A 20,962-nucleotide genomic window follows, 5' to 3' on the forward strand; every position below is an offset into this window, starting at 1 on the left:
GGTCCCATGCCCCTCATGCCACTGGAGTCAAGCTATCCTGGCTGATGAGGGCTGAAAGCCCGAAATCGGCCAAAGGATGCTTGTTTCCAGTCCAGGGAGGACCTGACTGGCAGTTCGGAGTGGACTATTCCAATTGGCCGCAGGGTCAAGACTGATTTGCATATGGCTGGGTCCAAACTGGAATGTCATGGTGAGCAAAAAAATGATGGATTTAGACCCAGCTCTCTGTACTGGGGTGAATGTATGTCATTTTTCTGCATTCTGTCCATCAATTGTTCTTTTTGCATTTGTCACCCCGGGTGGGACGGGTATGCCCAGACATGAGTCCTGTGCTCTCTATGCCACTGGAGACAAGCTATCCTGGCTGATGAGGGCAAAAGGCCAGAAACCGGTCCTAGGATGCTTGTTTCCAGTCCAGGGCGGACCTTGCCTGGCAGTTCGGGCTGGACTGTTCCCAATGGGTGCAGGGTCAAGACTGATTTGCATATGGCTGGGTCCAAACTGGGATGGAATGGTGAGCAAAAAATGATGGATTTAGGCCCAGATCTCTGTACTAGTGTGAATATATGACATTGTTCTGCATTCTGTTCATCTATTGTTCTTTTTACAATAAAAAAAATATCCAGCACAGATAGAGGATATCTAATTAGATACCTGAGGAAATAGGATGAGGAGATGAAAGATTAAAGTTTAGAGTGTTTGGGAGCACTATATATATCTACGGTCTATAAAAGCTAGGGTATTGCTCTCAGTGGTGCAGCTAGTGCTGTAGCACCAGGGCTTAGAGTGCAGGGAGGGCTACCTGCAGTGCAGCTATTGCCGTTTATTAAATATGCAGCTCCCACAAACGTTTTTTGCTAGTGTCCGCCTGGGGCCTGGATCAAGAGTCTAGAGATATAGCAGAGATTGGGAGAAACTGAATGGCGGAAAGTAGGCAGCTACAGAGCAGAAAGATACAATGAAAAAAAAGGCAATAATAGGCGAAAGAGTAAAGGGGGAGAAAGGGGGGAAATAAAATAATAATGAATAATTTTTTTGGTCGGGAAAAAGTGTTTGATACTGTACAGAATGAAAATATCAGTAAAGAATGGAGAGGGGTGAGCAAAAAGTGGAGATCTCCAAGATGGAATAGCTGAGTGAAGGTTGGCAACAGAGAGATACTAAGGAAGTGAGAAGATGGGAGAGAAATCATGTTAAAGAATTGGGGATGTTCTGGGGACAGGGTTGGAGATTCAAAATAGAAGAGACCATAAGAAACGGGGGAGATTCACAAAAGGCAAACCGCTGTGGAGAATGTAGAGAGGGAGGGTAATGTTTAAAAATGGACGAAGAGTAGGATGCTAATGAGAGGTGCATGGCACCCTGAAATGGAGAATAAGTAAGAAGGGGATGGACACATTCATGGATGTTTGAAGAGATACAGAGAGCGGGTTCATAATTGTTATTGGGGCAACTGGTGCAGTAGTTTTGGGGACATGTCTTGTGAAGTAGCCACTACAGCCCAATTGGGCAGGTTTGTTTTATACCTAATCAGGGGTTTGGGGCCATTTTCCTTTTTGCGCCTTTGCTACACCACTGTATAAAAAGGTGGGCGAAAGGCGCCTTTGCATCTGTATATATTTTGGTACACAGGGCGTTTTCTATGCATAGACTACATAAGAGAAAGGTAAGTGTTATTGATAAATGTGTAGGTAAACAAGGTATAGCTACATAGGTCCAATAAAAGGAGCACCAATGGCATAAAGGTGCCAAATTGCCTTGAAGAAGGACTCACTCCAGGTAGCTCACCATCTGTCCCTAAGCTATGCAAGGTTGAGGTAGGGTTTCCGACTTTACCATGGGAATGTAAGGGAGGGAAAAATAGAGTTCCATTTAAGACTTGAACATTGGTTAACATGACCCATTATACTCAGGGGCGTAACACAGGCCCCCGCACCCCCCCATGGTGCGGTGGCCCCAGCGCTCCACCAGGGACCCCCTCCGCGGCCGCGCAGCCCGAAACCAGTTGGCACTGCACACATCCGTCTGGGATGTGAGTTATGTAGCTAACGTTACACTCGCTGTAGTTCCACCTCCCCGCAGCCTCATTATAAATTAAATGGTGTACGGCCGCGTCTGCGCAGGCTTCACCGTTAGGGTGGGGTTGGCCATTCTCCTGCGCATGCCGCTTTGCGCAATCAAAAGTGCGCGTGAGGCGGCTGAGCGGGACTGTGCGGCCTTAACCCCTTCCATGCTGGGCCGTTTCCGCCGCTGTGCGGTAAACAAAAGAACAGGGCGGGGCCGTGACGAACCCCAGCCGTCATCAGCACACGAGCGCCGCAGAGCGTGACGGCTGGGATTCGTCACCAGCATGGAAGGGGTTAATTTAATTATTGCCAGCCCCAGTCTAAGCTTGCCCGGTCTTCTGCCGCACTCGGGAGCCTGCCACTGAAGCAGCAGACCAGACCTTTCTGACCCCCACCTTCAGCAAGGAAGCCGCCTCCATTGGTGCTGATGTCTCCATGGCAGGTAGTTCAAAGCTTTTCTTCCACTTTGTGATAAACTTTGCAAGCTCTCCTGTATTCATTCTACCTCATTGAACGTCCCAGTCTCCAACATTCCATTAGCTATTCGGTACACTTTCTTTATTTTATCTCATGTCCCTCAGACCCCGACCCCCTCCGTCGCGTTTCTTTCCCTTTTCCTTTTTATCTCCCTCTCCCGGGCTTTTCTCCGACTTTTCTGCAACTCCCTTGCTTGATTATTTCCAACTCTCTGCTTCAGTTCGCTCCTGATTCCCCCAGTTTTTTTATGCATTTCAGCTTCCCTTCAATATCTGGCCTTCTCTCATCCATTCCGTGCTGCCTCCTGCAATCCGGACCTTTATTCCACTCCTTCAACTTTCGCACATTCCCAAAGAATTTCCGCATTTTTCCCTCATCCCTGCGTCCCCAGTCTCTTGCATTCATCCATCTTTCTTACAATCCTCCCTACCTCCTGCAGCCCTTTCTTTCTCCCCCCTCCCCCCCTCCCCGGGCAGCCCCCTTTTCTCCCGCATTTCTGACTCGTGTCTTCCCCGGCTTCCCCAGGTCCAGGTGTCAGGACTCACGTGGCTCAGAGCTAACACTGCTCTAGCTTGGCTTTAGTATCTCTGTTTGGAAGTTGGTAACCCTGCTGCTCGATTCACACCTCTCACAGTTCACAGCCTGGCCCTTAAATGTGTATTTTCTTCATATATAGCTGAACGGACCTGATCTCACACAAGCTGAAGCCCAGGATCGGCTTTAGCGCTGGTGGCACCAGGTGGGCCAATCTTTTTTTGGTGCCCCCCCAATGACCTCCGCTCCTTCTCCATGGATTCCTCACTCCCCCCCCCTCGCCAACAGTGTCCCTCGTCTCTCCATTGTTTTAAAGCGCTGGTTGGGGTTGGCTTTAGTAATAGGAATGTATATCCACCCAAACAAACCCTTTTTAGCAACATTAGGAATAGACAAGGAAAGACAGGGGATAAAAAGAACATATAGCATCCTAACCTATACCATGCAGTTTACTTGCAGCTCTTTGATGACTGTTCTATATTAGGATTGTAACTCATGAACGTCGATGACATTAGGTTCTCTGTGGCAAAAACAGTTAACCCACCAAGCTATCTACATAAAATGCAGTTATGTAATCTGCTGGAATGCCAGAAACCGGTCCTCGGAAGCTTGTTTCCGGTCCAGGGAAGGCATGGCTTGGCAGTTCGGGCTGGACTGTTCCCATGAGGCACAGGGTCAGACTGATTTGCATATAGCCATGTCTGAACTGGGGTGGCAGAGTGGGCTAAAGAACGGTGATGGATTAAACCCAGATCTTTTGACTAGGTGTGAGTGTTTGATTGGTTCAGATGCTCCGTCCATTACCACCCCCTTTTGTACTGCTTTGTACCAGAGGCCTAAAATTAGCCCCAGAGTATGGGGGCCCTGAACTCCTGGGACACTGTGCATGGATGGCAGCCCCAGGCCTGAGAGCTCTTAACTGGTTTCGGGGCCAGGGGGCCCTCCGTGTACTTTTGCAGGGGGGGCCTCCTCAAGTTTCGTTACGCCAGTGATTATACTGTGTGCATCGCAACATATAAGCTCAACTACAATAAGTACATTTTTCCATGGCCAACCCTGCTCCACCACATTTGTCGATGTGAGTTGCATTGTCCACCTCCTTCCACCTCTCTCTACCACCTAGTACACATCTATTTGACAACCAGAGGACTGAAGGCGATGGCGCTCCTTAATGTCAGGGCATTGTGCCTTTTCTCAGTGAAGTGATGGTGCGGTTATGTGGAAGCCACCAACCCACTAAAAGGCTGCATTTTGAGAAGAAAGAAAAAAGTACATTTAATGTTCCCCAAAAGCTCAGTAAAACCTTTAAAGGATTCCAGCACACTAGACAATCACAATTTTCATTATTTTCCAAGTGACCATAGAGAGAAGAGCATTTGCAGCGTTCACACTTCTTACCATACAATGTGCATTATTACACAGATGAAACACTACAAAAATGCACATTTCATTACTGGCCTCTATAGTTCTAAAAGAGCTGCTTTGAAGGTGCACTGTAAGTGACGCAGAAGAAAGGGAACCAGACACTAGAAAAAGAGATTACAGCTCAACCGTTCATTGCTTGCTTTGCCCTGCTGTTAATACGACTGTTCAGAGAAAAAAGCTAGAAAAAAGTGCTATGAAACGTCATAGTGCTTTTTTTTTAACATATGGCAGGTGGGGGACAATACAGGTAAGGGGAGGATGGGGTGGGAGGGAATAAGCAATAGTACCTCAATCACAGTGGGAGAAGCTGAAGGACTCTAATTACGATGAAGCAAACAGTGGTTGGCCCATACTTCACATGAAAGAAGAGGAAGTGAAGCCGGCACGCGTTGCCCAGTTGCAAGGAAGCAAATGAGAATGACAATGAAGGCAATGAATGGTAAGCAGTGGGCGGGCTCCAAGTGCCTTGTAGAAAACTATATATCTCGGAAGCCAGAGCACATGCTCTAACATTCTGTGTCGCATGAATGTGACTTTCTGTAGTGTTACTGTTGCTCAGGTAAAGCGCTCCAATACCTCCGGGTGAAGTTTGTGCTATATAAAATAGAAACATTTGGAAAAGTCAAAGGGTGAACATTAAATGGCAAGGAAGGACTGGCTGTTTCATTAAATGTGTATTCCTGAAGCAGGGAATGGAAGAGTAGTGTAGAAATGTATCTTAATCAACTTATAAAGATAAGTGTAATTACTGACATTTGTTTCACAATCCCATCTGGCAGTGAGAAGAGACGGGCACTGAAAAGAGCAGTAAATGCTTTCGCTTTGGTATCATACATGTAAGCTAGCAGCCGAGGGGTCTTCATACTGAATGATCCCTGCTCGCTTATCATTACTTCAGCAGCTTTGAAATATCATAAGGTTTCACCAGAGCAAAGGCTAAGCGCTCATTGGCTGCTCGCCTCTAGTTCTCCGTGGAGGGCCTTGTGGTGACTACAGGGCCATGTTGAGCTCAGGTGCAGGATACAGAACCAGAACGGCGAGGGCTCTCGGCCTGTTTCATCAGATCCATGCACGCATTTGCAAAGCACGGACATGTATGTTTACTCTACATCAACGTGGAGCATTCAGATGGGGGAAAAGACCACCCCCAAGCTAAAGGAAACATAGGTAGGACAATCTGCATTCTCTGTCACTCTCATATTAAGGTAAGGAGATGTATGTGGAAAGCTGCAGCCAGCAAAAGTTAATGTCCTTTAATTTTATGAAAATCTTCACCTTTGAGGCTCAGCTGGGCCATGCCAATTGAAAAATATTTGTCTTTTAATGAGTGCACGAAGTCAACGCATTTCTTCCCGGTAAAGGCAAATGTGCATTGAGGAGCCAGCGGAATGAGGGAGACGTGGTGGGGGTGCAGGTGCAATCAGGAGACAGTAGGCCATGGTTCTAATGACATTTTTAGAACACCATCATACTGTGCAAGGAGGCTTTGTAGGCCTGGCCTTTGAAACAGCTTTAGTTGTCTCACCAAACTACTATTTTACTAAGCAATTCACACATGATATATATTAAGAGAGTGGCTTTTGGTTAGAGGGCTCCATCCATTGATCTGTTAAATTGCCATTCCCTTTTTCTTTGTGCCCACCATTGCATCCAGCACAGGAGAATGAGCTATCCCACCTCACTTTACCTTCACACTGAGTGGCTGCACACAGCCTGTGTGCTTCAGTGCCACATTTGGTTCGAAGTGTGTTCTATTTTACCTGCTTTTTATTCTACTTTTAAATCTTGCTATTAATTTTGCTTGTATTTTAGGGGCTCAGTTGAATGAACATTTATTTTCAGTTTCCTTTATCCTATGCCTAATTTCCCAGCAAGTCAATGTGGAGGGGATTAGCTAAACTTGTATCTCAAGTTACAGTACCTGTAATCACTGCAATACATACTACGTTTGGCTAACCCCGTGACAGAAATGCTAATGTATCTGTTTATAAAAAAATAATAAAATACTTTGAAAAAAATAAAAATAAAATGTTTGACATTGTAACTTTAGAGCAGCCTGCAGGTATAGTGCTTTGTTAGGTAGCGATTTAATCTTCACAAATAATAATAATAAAATGCATGTCCCAGATGAAAAGTTTGTTATTTAAACAAATTCAACAGTAAAACAGCAACGTCATTGAATGTGTTTTCATTGTATTTTTATTATCGTGAGCATATGGCAGTCATGTTAAGGTCATTGCATGTTTTAATTTTTCTATTTATGTTTGTGGTATATGCTTGCAATACAAATTCAAAATTAACCATCATCAGACCAGCTGGCTAAGACTAGAATTATAGTCTTTGCAATGCTTGTTTTGAACATGCAGTTTGTTTTGGCAACAGTGCAGATCCGCTACTTAGCATGCTTTCAAGCTACACACACCAGCAGCTGGAACCACAAACACACCTGCGATAGTATATTTTTCACTGGGAAACTGCATTATTTTAGGTATCCTCAGTTTGCATGGAGACGCAGTGGAACAACAGTTTGATGGTATATAATGACCAGTCCGCTCCAGACCATCAGGGGCGGTAACTCTTTGTGGCTTCGTATTAGGACTGCAGAGCTAGTCGTCAGCAAACGTCTCTTCTACCACACACACATACACCAAATACTGATACATGTATGAGCCTTTTTCCTGAACAAAGTACTGTCTTACTGCACATGGGCTTCAAATTCTGAATGAATTAGGGATAGACCTGCCTACTATTCTCAAATTAGGCACCCTCTCCCATTACTTTCTGCTGTTATTTCTTCCGGATGATTGCACCTGAAGAACAAGGATGTGCTGCAGTAGCGGCTACTACAGGGCAGTAGTGTTGGGCAGGGGGAATAAAAATAAATACAAAACAATCAACTTTCCAGCCATCTGCCGCTTCTCCTCCGTCCTCTTCTACTTCCGTCAACGTAGGAAGCAGGAACAGGAAGCACCCAGGCTTTCAGATTCCCCTAGCCAATCACGACGCTGCAGATAGCAGCATCATGATTGGTCTGTGCGCTGTGGTTCAGCACTCAGATTGGGACTACAACACAGCCCGGTGGAGAACATGCCAAATGCGCATGATGGTTTGGCTGGCCCAAGATAGCTGGCCAAACAGTCAAGCACATTTAGAGAGTGCCCACCACTCCTCCCTCTGATCTGTGGCAGTCCTGCCTGCCCCGCCCCTACAGAGGAGCACTGAAAAACAAAATGATTATAACTTGCTGGTATTATCATTTTATTTTTCCTGTGAGGCCACGCTACTCTGACTTAGCGGAGGAGCCGCCCTTGATGTGTTGACTTGCAGAGGAATTAATTTGTGAATACTTAAATCTGACCTCTCACAAAAGAATCACTTCTAAAGCCCTCAATGAGACTCTCCAGTAATTCTGAAGAAATGTGCCTGCGTCGAAGAAACCTTTTCAGACAATTTTTTCAAGCACCATAGGATGTTATAATGTGCAGCGTTGCCCCGGATATCCAGTAATCCTCACATTTACTTCCTATTTCAATCCTCATGTTTATAGGTTTCCCAGCAAAGAGCACAAGACACAGCATGCTCTGGATGGTTCTATGTGTGCCCTGCATAATAGGCCGAGAATGACTGGGCTACATCAAGCCAGCTTTGTAGTTACAAACAAAGGCTAAAGTTCATACACTGTGTCTGGTTCACAAGCTCCCGGTCCCACAGCAACCAGCAGATGACAATGGTTAACCTCCCTAGACAGACTATATCTCAGATGTATGGAAGCTTTTGCAAAAAGTACTTTCTCAGCCAAGATGAATCCATTTGACATTCTCAGGTTTTGACCCTCTGTGTTGAAGTGGCATTTGAAAATGTTTGGAAAGGCTTCAGAACCTGCCTGAAGAGCCCATGGTCTAGTGTTCTCTTACCCGATGTCATTTCTGTGCTCCCCGCCCCCCCCCCCCCCACACTCTCCCAGCTCTTCCTCGTCCTCCATGTGCTAGCAACGAGAGACAGTGTTGGTGCTCTGCAGCAATAGACAGAAATTAGGAGGATTAAAATCCTCAACAGCCTCTTGATGTGTTTCAATCATACCCTGTGATGCTTCATCATATCCTTTTAATCCCTTTGAACTTTAACTGGGCTTTTACGGGATAGGCTTACCGCATAATTCTTACACACAATCATATTTACTTTTTCATTCACGTCTTTAACGAAAAATTTTAAGAAAGGGTCCACTTTGTGAGGCTTCTATCCTGTTGCAAAAGTAGGTATGGGATATTTTTCATGTAAACTTTGAAAACATTTCGGTAATTTCATTGAGACCTAGAGTAACATCAGACAATGATATATAATTCCAATAATTAAGAAGTAGATAAATGTTTCTCTCATTACTCACCGAATGAGTACTGCATAGCACAGAACAATTTTGGGTTTCCTAGCACTTGTTCCTTGCATTCACATTTGCCTATTAAAGAAATACAACACAGAATGTATTCAAACAATGTCACAACACATTTCCTCCCAAAACAACACCTGCTGTTCACATGCACTCCAGGACATTTACAATGAATGCATTTATATTGTTCCTATCGCCTCCTAAATTTATTAAAATGGAAGGTTGTTTAACACATTGTTTCTTGTCCCTCTACTTATGTAAACCTACTGTTTGTAATGTCTGCATGATGTTCTCAAAATTACAAATTACTTAACTTTACAGTATTTTGACAACCAATCAAAGAGGACAAGACAAATGTACCTGGAATGTATCATTATTAGAACATTTGAATATTGAGAGCTCTTCTGAAGACAATGTAATGGCTGGCAGCAATAATGGCTGATGCCGACCTTCTGCTCTAACATTCCAATGTTTGTCTCTCCGTTTCACCTTTAATTTAGGACATTTTACCCCATTGTGTGGAATGTTCAAGTAGCTTTACAACCCTTCTGCCTAGCTATAAGTGTTGTTAATGGCCCCACCCTCTTTATGTGCCTTCACTATCAGCTTGGGCCCGTAGCTTCTGTTCTGGGCCTTCAACGACTGTTATAGCCCTTGGCAGGGGGCAATATAGCTCAAGTAACAAGCTAACTTGCCATAGTCAAATGGCAGAAAATGAGAAGAAACAGTTCAGAGTGAAAGAAGGGCCCCCGCTGATCACGAAAATTAGTTTATTTTTAAAATATGAAGAAACAGTTCAGGGTGAAAGAAGGGCCCCTCCTGATCACGAAAATTAGTTTATTTTTAAAATATGAAGAAACAGTTCAGGGTGAAAGAAGGGCCCCTCCTGATCACGAATATTAGTGTGACACTGAAATGGCATGGGACTGCCTCAAAATCTGAAGTAGCTAGATAACTTGAATGAATGAATAGGGAAAGTTGTATACATGGAGCCACACAAACCAATTCACGTCAAAGCACTTCCAGAGAAAGGGGTGGGAAACAAGGGATAGAAGGTCACTGTAGTTTCTTTGTGAATGCATGTGGTTTGCCTTGATGGAGAAGTCTGCCTGTTTCGAAGTCAGGTGTAGTCCACCTTTGAAGCTGCAGTGTGTTCTCGGAATGTGGACGTGGATTGGTCTAATAGTGTCCATCTCTCATATCCAGTGCCAGGCCCCTACACCAAGACACGAAAAAAAATTCCGAAAGCCAGGCGACTGGATTTCTCACATGACCTACTGCTGAGGACAGACCTGAGCGAGTGAGCGCAGGAGCCGAGATATGTGTCCTTGGCCAGGTCTCTCACCTGAGTGCCGAAGCGCCGAGAAGCCTTGCTCGTCCTCCCAGTCCCATGCTGGCTCGCTCTCATTAAACACGGGATGAAGGTCAGGGATTTCGCGGTACCAGTCTATGTCTGCATTGCTGCAAAGAAGCAAAAGAATTTCTTAAAGACGTCGAACAGCAATAAAGTAAAACACAGAACGGATGACAATAGAACGCAGATTCTGTGTTGCCAGCTTTTATTCAGTCCCCACTCGGCACAGGTTGGCTTTCTTAACTCAGGCTAACTGGATACCTGTGTGCAAAATATATTTTTCTCATTAGAAAACGCTTAATCTATTTAAAAAATGTCTGTAAACTATAAAAGCTCTAAATGTATTTTGCTCATAAGAAATAGCAAATAGGCCAGTGAGCTCAAATATTTGTTGCTGAGGAGCTTATTCACCTAGCAGGTCCCAGGTTGAAATGCAGAGGTACCAGCTCAAACTTTCAGATTTCAGAGTTTCATCAAGTAAGTGTTACTGAGCTGTGGTTATGGTCATACCTGTACAGTGATATGAAGCTGAAGTATACACACTTTTATTAAAATTAGATACAATAAATTGTTGAGAGATCCACTGAAGACAATGGAATGGCTCAGGTCCAATAACATAACTGATACAGACCTTCTGCTCCAACATTCCAATGTTTATCTCTCTGTTCCGCCATTTTCAATGTAAAATATGTAAAATATTCAATCCCTTGTGGCCAGAACACACTAATAGTATGATAGTTGTTCTTCCTTAGGCTACAAAAGTTATTAAAGGACCTCACCCTTGTTACATGCCCTCACCTGCAGCTCAGGATTATAACTCGGGCTCTGCCTTTAGCAACCATTAGAACATTAGAATGTTGAGCGCTCTATTGTAAACAGTGGAGTGCTCTGGGCTTCGAATGGGTGGTAGAAGCCCCAAGCATCACCATTCTAATGTTTAACAAAGGCCTCAGAGCCCGAGGGGACTTCAACCCACCCCGGGATCTGTGAGGCCTTTGTTTTACAAATTAGAAAATTTTGCCCTGAAGGGGCGGAATGTTCTAATAGCCTTAGAGCCCTCCGTAGCACCTTTGGTTTGGGACTTTAACACTGAAGCAGGCCTTCAATGGCCAGTAGAGTCTGCAGCGGCTGGCTCTAAGGCTATATTATTGCAATTGGCTGCAGGCTGTAACGCTTAATTATTGGATAGGCATAGGCTCAGGAGACCATCATTTTCTGCTTAAAAAAATCCAGCATCCATGTGTGTTTTATCAACGGGAAGAAATGGGGTGCAGTGAGGAGAGTTGACAGGATTATGCTAATGACATTTACTGCCCAGTAAAATCTACATATGCAATAGCTTGGAAGATGACAACTTTCCTGAAGAAGCTTCCACTCACTAGCCAAATGTGATCTAATTTTTCACGTTTAGGATTTAAGGGTTTGCTAAATCCCCATGACACTAATTCTGTGGTTTCCTCTTATCTTGTTGAGGACCTGCCAATTGTATGATTAAAAAATGACACACAGCAAGGATATGTGATAGTTAGTCATCGCTTGAGAGGTAATAAAGGTTCAAAACTCTCTGCCGACGTGTTTATCTGTAGCAACTTGAATATTGTTCCTGACTGTATTGCATCCACTATAATGAGGTTTCGTCAGGAGATAAAAGCATTTTCTTTTAAACTCGGTTATTCTTCACTTTAGACCGGGAGTCATGAAAACATGGCTGCACATTTGTGAGTCGCTCATTGCTTATTACAAATGTGCAGCAGCACAGGACCTGCAGCTAGCTGAAGGTTCAGGCAACAGGCACCACTCTTGCGTTCTGTTGTTAGTCTTCCTTGCGTATTAAAGCAGTGGGTGCTCACTGCTTGCTCTAAAATGCATTTTGTGTTGCTATGCTTAATCCCTTGCAACTTGGAGTGGCCAGTAGAGTGAACCAGAGAGCCTTGAGAACCAGAGAGCCAGCGAGCCAAACCACCGAACGCCGAACGAGCGTGGAGAGCGAAGCTAAGGGACAGGGAAACCGCTACGGCTACGGCTCATCTTGTTTTTTTTTTTTTACTTTTACACCCGCTGCCGGACCCGTCCCCGAACCCGGACCTGGCATATGCAAAGCAGGCCCGGTTCTAGAGGGTGGGCCGGGTGGGCCAGGCCCACCCAAACATGAGCCTGGCCCACCCAAACAGGATCCATGGCCCTCGCAGTGAGGGCTTGAAGGCAGGCGTCTTTGGGATCTAAGTGCTTCAACCCTCCCCCGTCGCGTGTGTCAGCACCCGCCGAGGGGCGCACACACACACACAGACAGACAGTTTTAGAGATGATCGCAGCCGCACTAGAGTACTTAACAGGTCTTTAAAAGACCATTTAAATGTTAACGAGGCTTTGTTTATTTTTTCACCCCTTCATCTCTGCATGGTGAAAGACGACAAAATCCTTTCTTTGACAAGGGTAACCATTGGTAACCTTTGCCTACTGTCCTGCTGCATTTATATTTCTTTTTCAGTGCAGCCAGGAAAAAAGAGGTTTGTTTATTCCTATTCACCTTTCCTGACCCCTGCAGCGGCTTCTCACATCAGGCTGTGACACAAAGTTTGACTAATGTAGTAGGTAAGAGAATGTGTTACTATATATTTTTCTTTTTAAAATCTGCACAGGCCCAGCAGGACACATACGTGTGTGCTTCATTTAAGCAGTTTTTATCCTTATCATGGCCGATGCAGGACAACAATAAGAATACAAAATGCCCAGATAACACTGGTGATTAATTATCCTGCTGGAGAGCAATCATTTGTCTGTTAGTAGTTTTCAAATGCAGATGAACTGTATTTTATGTGGATAGCTCAAGGGCTTTGAGTGGGATGAAAAAACTGGGGGGTTTCTCAAAGGGGCGTGGCCAATGTAATTGAGGACCTGGCTTAAAAACTGTAAGTTAAAAATCTGTGTTTAGCAGTGTGAGGCCCAACTTGTATTTTGCTGTTTCTGTCATTGCATCCAGGTATTTAATACAACAAGTAACATCAAACCTACAAGTCAGGACTATTGGCTTTGTCAATGGTTGTTAGTTGCATAAGATAAATAACAGCAACTATGGCTTGTATATGATATTGCAAAAGCTTCCACTTAAAGCACTGGTGACATCAAAACAATGTTGCTGCTCCTGAGTTTCAAAAAGAGAAGGGAAATCCAGAGAGAAAATGACTGCCTTTAAAGGATTTCCCTTCCCCCTACAACGTTCACCTGGCATGACATCATGCCATAACATTCCACTTGTGAGTAGTGTGAGCAGGGTACACCGATGTGCCTGCTGTCTCGAAACGGGGCTCTATCGGGCTATGTTTTGTGCTGTGGCACTTTTTTCCAGACTGCAGTGAAAGCAGACTGCTGTCACTGCAGTTCGGGAAAAAAGGACTACCTGTGACCAGCGCACAAAACAGAGCCCGATAGAGACCCTTTTCGAGGCCCCTTTAAAAAAACTGCCGGTGCTCAGGCCCAGTGAGACCCGGCCCACTTAAAGCCCTGGATAGCTCAGTGGGTTACTGCCTTTGTCACAGAGATCCTTGTGTTACTTGCAGTTCAGAAGTTACAATCCTAACATACGACAGTAACCAATGAAGTGTCATCAAAGAGCTGCATACAAACATGAATGGTATAGTTAGAACTTTGCTTTTTTGGTTTTGTGATATAGTTAGAACTTCCCCAGTCTTTCATTATTCTAATGTTGCTAAAATTAGTATGTTTGGGCAGATATACATTTTTATCAGTAAAGCTGACCCCCATGGAATACTCTTTAAATCCTAAGGTTGTGTTTCCCCAGACCAAACCCTCTTAAAATATCCCGCCCACCAGTATGGATGACATGTGATTCATACACCTTGTAATCCTCATTGGCTTATGTGACATTCCCTGTAGACTGATTTACATACTTGTATGATTCATTGTAGCTGTATAATGTGTGCTTTGTGTAAAGTACTGACACACACTACACTGATATGAGTAGCACTATACAACAAATGAAATGCATATGAGAGAGGGGCTACGTAAAGATATGGGGCACTGTTGGAGGGTGGCAGTGAGGGAATCCGAGGAGGAGGTAGTGGGAGGGGCTAAAGAGCGACGAGTTGCACTGGTGGAGGGTGGCATTGAGGGAATCCAAGGAGGAGGTCATGGGGTGGAGGGGTAGTTAGGGAGAGATGAGGGGCACTAGTGGAGGGTGGCATTGAGGGAATCCGAGGAGGAGGTCAATAGGGGGAGGGGCTATGGGGGGATGAGGGGCACTTGTGACGTGTGGCTTTTAGGGAATCCGAGGAGGAGGTCAATAGAGGGGGCCATTGGGAGATTAGGGGCACTGTTGGAAGGTGGGAATAAAAGTATTTACGGAGAAAGAGGTTATTGGCGCAGCGCCAAAAAAGACTTTCACATCAAAGCTGAAGCCGGCCTTTCTGTTTTTGTTTATTTAATTAGCAGACGGGTCATAAGGGCTACTGCTGAAAATACTTTAAAGTGCGTGCTAATTATATTTTCTGCTATATTCAATGTTTTCAGTCTGAAGGTGATTTTCCTAATGTTTTTACCAGGAAAAATGAAAATGGAGCCTGATGGTGCCTGATATGGGGCTGGGACCCAAGGTCATCTGTGAGATAAGGTGCACTAGAGAGGAGTAGTGGATAATCAAGCCTGTAAGGGAGTGCGTTGCAGAGTCTGTGGTCAGGTGGAGGTAGTAATGAAGAGGGATTCTCCCTGAAGGCTCGCACAGAGGGAGCCCGAGAAGTGTCACTTGCCGGATACTCCCACCTCAAAAACCTCATCTTCCCATCGAAGGGACAATACATGGAAAAAACACTTTTTGAGAGTGATCACATTTAGAAAGAGATTAGGGAAAGAGTGCATTTTACTGGGCCTTGTAAGACTAAGAAGAGATAAAGGAGGGCCCTGAAGCAGGTCTGCCTAGACATATATGCGAAAAATCGAGCTCGCAGTGGCCCACCCGAATGCACCTTTGGCCCACCCAAATAAAAATTCCTGGAACCGGGCCTGATGCAAAGAAGGAGCATACCCCAGGAGAGTCACGGCCGGGAGAGCCACGATCGGGAGAGACGTGGTCAATTCTGCCACAAAGCTGTTCTGGTCACGTGAATGCCCCCGGACTAGGCGGGAGAGCTCTGGTGCTCTGGTGCTGAGGAGCAGAGCAGAGCTAAGGAGCTAAGGAGCAGAGCAGACCAGGGCAGGTGGACTGAGCCACGGACTGAGTCACGGACTGACCCCTACTGATACTGAGTAAGGCGTCCTCCCTAGCCCCTCTACACCAGAGGTGAGGAGGTGATACTTCTTTTGCTGTCAAGGTTGGAGTACCTTGGAACTGCGATATTACAGTGGGCATAAGAGCTTGGGCGTGATTAGAGGCTATTCATAGTAGTAGGATCCGTGGAGGGTGATGCTCGGTGGAGACACAGTGGGATAATCAAATGTTTGCTAATAAGACAGGAGCTGTATATCAGAAGTTCAGCCTATACACGGACGTAAAACAAAGACCAGAGATCAGAGACCATAGCCCATAGAGACAGAGGGTCGCCTGTTGCTGTAGTAATTCCGCCTAGAGAGGATTAATCAGTGAATACTGGTTCAAGACAATAGGAACAGTATATTGGAAAGGCTGCTTAACACAGCAGGGGCAGAGGGCTAACTCAAACTAAGGCAGCCCTGCTCCCTCGGGGTGGCTTCTATTATTATATTTCTTTCTTCAATGTGACCTGCCTAATGGAGTTTTCCGTTCCGTTCTATAGATCAGCATCCACTGGGTCTCTACCAGCCTCCACTGCTTGACCCCGACGGCTGGTGTTCCCGGTACCCGCAGACGTCTTGTTGCTTGTTAATTCAAAGGCCCAAGTAAGATCTTTAGAACTAAGTGACTGAGTCTGTGGAGGAGAGGAGCATACAGGCTGGGGAGGTGGAAAAAGCTGTTACGTAACTGCAAAGGTTGTTGAAAAACAGAACGAAAGACAGGTACTAACCGGAAATTATTCCTTCTTTCATTTTATTTCCTTTTGCTCTAATTTGGAGAATTAGGACAAGCCGGAGGAGAACAAAAGTGATCTGACTTGAGATATTGGCGATTTATGCGTTCTGGTAAGGAGCGAACAACAGGAATAGCGGTAAAACGTACAAAGAAAATTCAACAATCAAGGGTAGCGAAAAAGGTTAAATCAAATAAGTTGAACCAAACCAGTCGTTAATTTCCCCAATAGCGAGGATGTTTGAGAAGTCAGGTAAAATACCAGAGAAATTCTCATTCATGAAGGATCCAATGGGAGTGTTGATGACAAAACAGTTTGAGGGGGAAACACAGCGACGGCTCGTGGAGGGAGTTACGGTGGGGCAGGAGGGTGGGGAGAGGGAGGGGCAGGGTGGAGGTTGCTAAAAACCGGCATATGGATAATTGCAGGTAAGTATAAAACGAATTTCGTAGCTCGCACTGCATTGCATTTTGCGATGCAAGGCGCACTACGAAATTCGTTTTATTAATTAAATTGTTTACTTACCTGCAATTATCCATATGCCGGTTTTTAGCAACCTCCACCCTGCCCCTCCCCCTCCCCACCCTCCTGCCCCACCGTAACTCCCTCCACGAGCCGTCGCTGGGGAAACAACTAAATTACAGACTCCAATTAAACCAATAACCAGTGAAATAATCAATAAACAGAGTATACAGAAATGCCTACAATTCGGGAAGTGTGACTCACAAACCAAGTTGAAAGACCAAAAAGGGAATGAATTTCAAATCACTGAACTTCAAATCACTGATAAAGACATATTAAGGGTAATCACAACGAAAGGGACGAACGACCAAGGAGAATCACAAAAACCAGATATAAGCGATTCAATGAGTATATCAGAGGCAGGGAGGCAACAACATCAATATGAAAAACCAAAGGAAGTGATTAAATCGAATGAAACCAGTACATCTGAGGTAGTGAACAAATAAATAAGTGGCTATACCACAAATACCGAGTGCAACACCAATGAAATCAATCAAATTAATCAGGAACGTATGAAGTAACAAAAACAGCTAAGAATGCCTATAGAAGTAAAGGTAGAAATAAATAAAAGGATATACATATCACCCGATGAAATCGAGCTAAATCGTCAGAGTAATTACGAACATAAAGAGGGATGAGAAATACATGAGGACAATGAACATCAAGTCATAAATCATGGCAAACTAAAAGAGGGGGAAGATATAGGGAAGATTGCAAATAATGGACTAGATGAAAAAACAACTGAAAGCTTGGAGGACTATGTATCTACAGAAAATACTTGTGAGAATAACATGACAGCACAAACTACAGCCTTAAAAAATAGTTCCCAAAATCAGAAAATTAAACAAAATAACCAACTGGAAAAAAAAAAAATTGAGATAAGTTGGGATATTTTTTACCAAACATCGACTCTTACTTTGGGTGCGTTACAATACCAATCCAGCAAAATGGATATACAAATTGAACTGCTAAAAACAATGGCAAATACAGTTGTTGGGATTGACAATAAAATTGCTCAGCTAAATGGATTGATAATTAGGGCCCAGAAAGAGAATGAGAAAACATCTACAGAACACATCTATTCACCAATCATAGACAAACTTGCAATAATACCAGAGGTTTTGAACAGTATAATAGAAGACACTAAACGAAGTATGGAAGTGAAAAAAGGTAAAAACTATGAAAATAAGGAAGTTAACATTGAAACCAACAAAACAATTAATAAAATGGATAATGAAATAATCAGCCTCACAAAAAATGATAAGGGCCCAGAAGAAACATTAGTTACAAATTTAGCATCGAGTAAAGAAAATCAAATAATGGATACACATACATTGGAGGAACAATCAATGGACCATATAAGAGAGGATAGTATTGATACGGAAATAAGGGAGGATCAGGAAACTAATGAAGATAACATTAATGGCTTCACTATGTTATCCAAACGTCAAAAGAAAAAACTACGAAAAGCGAGGAAACACATAAAAACAAGAAAGTGTGCTACAATAAAAGCTGATGAAGACCAGATAAAAATCATAGACGGGAATAGATATGGGACAGGTGAAAATAATACTGTAGACCAAAAACAGAAGAAAATCTTAGATTTAAACAGGCAGGAAATAGGATTAACTAATGAAGGAAAAGAGGTCACAATATTGAATATGATTGGAACTAACAAATACTTCCCACTATTTGATCAAAAATCATCCTAGGGAAATGCTCATGTAAAATGCGCCAAAACAAAGCAAAAAGAAAATGATAAAAGTAAACAGGATGGAAACACTAATAGGAGGAATCTAGAACCTAAACGTAAATGGGTGAATATAGATAAAAAAATACAGCCGGAGGTTATGAAAATAATGGAATAGCAAGAGGACAAAAAACCACGGATGTTTCGCTTTAATCGGATGAAGAGATACTCAAATGGGAGGAGGAAGAAGCGACTGGCCCATTAGCGAACAGTCAGCAAAGAAGGAAGGATAAAACCCCAATAAAAATAGTAACAAAAACTACTAACCAGCAATATCAACATGCTGAGGAAAAACCAGAATTATCCACCAAATCCACTATAAGTGACGAAGACAAAGATAACTCAAAAACTACAGAATGGGACCAGTTGGTTGTAGAAAGCAGTGAAGGGGTAAAAAGAATTACTTTCAAAACAAAGCTGCAGTATATTTACTCACCAAATAATAAAGTACAAATTATCTTCAAACCAGAATTTGAGTCAAGAGGTAGCCAAGATACCCTGAATCGAGGCAATATACTCAGACTATTCAAGTCCATTCCACTCCTCTCTAAGGTAGTGAGTGAGGATATCTATTCTATCTAATTCATGACAGGAAACGAGAGTCTACAGGCTCCCACGCTAATTACACTAAACTCCACCGGTAATAGCGGAATTGATCCTGACAGAACATCAAAAATTCAAAGCTTGGGGTATACTAATTACGAAACAAGGTCCAAAGGTTTATCCAACACCGCTTATTGATGAAGAGAATACCAAGCATGGTAGAACAGACAGACAAATAATTCCAGTACTCAAAAATGCCCGGGGAAAATCACCCAAGAAAGCAGGAGAATGGTTGTCTCAAAAGGATATGGGTAAAAACTCTGTAATAAATGAAAAATGAATCACCAAGTTACTACACAGTAATAAGGAACGATGATCTAATATTACTAGGTGCTCTACAGCCAAAGTAGAGGAGATAGGTCTAGTCTGAATGTGTTCATGGAACATAAATGGTCTGGGAGCAAAGGTTCATAATGCACATATAGACTCAATATTGCTCCCCTCTCAAATTATCTTCTTACAAGAAACTTGGGAAACCGAACCATTTGTCCTATATGGATTCAAAGGTCATTTTGAACATGCAATTAAAAACCACAAATTGGGCCGTCCAAGCGGAGGGCTAGCAATCTTCATCTCAACGGATTTACAGGTTGAACATGTACGACTCGAGTCAAAAAGTGCAAATATTCTAATAATTAAGTTGAAATATAAAACAACGAAACAGGAACTAAAGTTTGTATATCTGATTAATGTTTACATACAGCCAACAGGCCCTAGTAGGCAGTCAACTTGCGGTATACTGTATAACCTTCTCATGGATTTAATGCTTTCAGACCCTCTAGCGGAGTACATTATGTCTGGGGACTTTAACCTTAATCTAATGCCATCTTTCACAAGGGATGACACCTGTCAAATACAGGATTATCAATGATCTATCCCTCAACAGGACCTAGGAAAAGAAACCTTGCCTTTTAGTAATAAAATTGCAATATCTTTTGTCAAAGACATGGAAGCAATGGGCCTGTGTATACTAAATGGTTGATTTAAAGAAGATACCCCTCCACCATATACATATTCTAAAAATAAGTCAAGGTCAAGGATTGACTACACAATAATATCTCTTAACGCCTTCCATAATATCATTGCATATCAAATAGATGAAGTAACGGATAGTGATCACTGCCAGCAGACAATAACGATTAACCTTATGAATAAGGCAAATCAACCATATCAAACTGTCCCGGGTCATATTGGAACAGTAAACTATAAAAAAATAATTTGGACTACTAAGAACATGGATGTGATGAATGACCAAGTTATCCAAATATCAGAAATGTGCTTTAATGTAAGATCACCTGACACCTTGATAGAACAATGGGTAAAATTTACTACAATGCTGGTTAAACCCCAACCACAATATCAAATCGACGGGATAAAACTAATCAAATCGACGGGATAAAACTAACCAAAATGACGATCGAAAAGAAAATAAATCATACATAAACCTGCCATATACCATTACTAAACTAAAAAGAGCACGGAATAGGATGATAAGGCAAATCAAGAAAACTATTCCTAACGAGGAAACATCAGGCAAACTTAAAGCTGTGAATCAAAATTTGAGGATACTAATATGGAATGAGAAAAATCAGGCAAAACAAGCACTTTGGGCAAAAATATACCATGCAAGCAAACAGTTAAACACAAGAGAGTTCGGGACAATAATAAATGGTTTGGCAAGACCAAATAAAAGGGTTGTTTCCTCTAATCTAACTGAGCAAGAATAGGTGACATTTCTTAGAAATCATTTAAGCCAAAAAGGGTTGACAACAGAAAAAATTGAAAGCCAACCAACTGACACCAACGAAGGTGATATCGAAATTCCAATCGCAGTAACAAAAGACCAACTGA

The 20,962-nt window shown here is 43.2% G+C and overlaps 1 protein-coding gene across 1 annotated transcript in view; it reads right to left on the reverse strand.

Annotated features, from left to right (window-relative positions):
• The window catches only part of NTN4 (netrin 4), a 541,542-nt gene that overhangs the window by 46,220 nt on the left and 474,360 nt on the right, over positions 1–20,962 (reverse strand). Inside the window, exons 7-8 of the mRNA XM_086919074.1 lie at positions 10,232–10,347; positions 8,887–8,955 (exon numbers count right to left, since the gene is read on the reverse strand). Of these exons, the coding sequence (XP_086775200.1) occupies positions 8,887–8,955; positions 10,232–10,347 (185 nt within the window). The remainder of the gene's footprint in view (positions 1–8,886; positions 8,956–10,231; positions 10,348–20,962) is intronic.

The sequence above is a fragment of the Lissotriton vulgaris genome, chromosome 1_1 (genome assembly GCF_964263255.1).
Source record: "Lissotriton vulgaris chromosome 1_1, aLisVul1.2, whole genome shotgun sequence".
Taxonomy (NCBI): Eukaryota; Metazoa; Chordata; class Amphibia; order Caudata; family Salamandridae; genus Lissotriton; species Lissotriton vulgaris.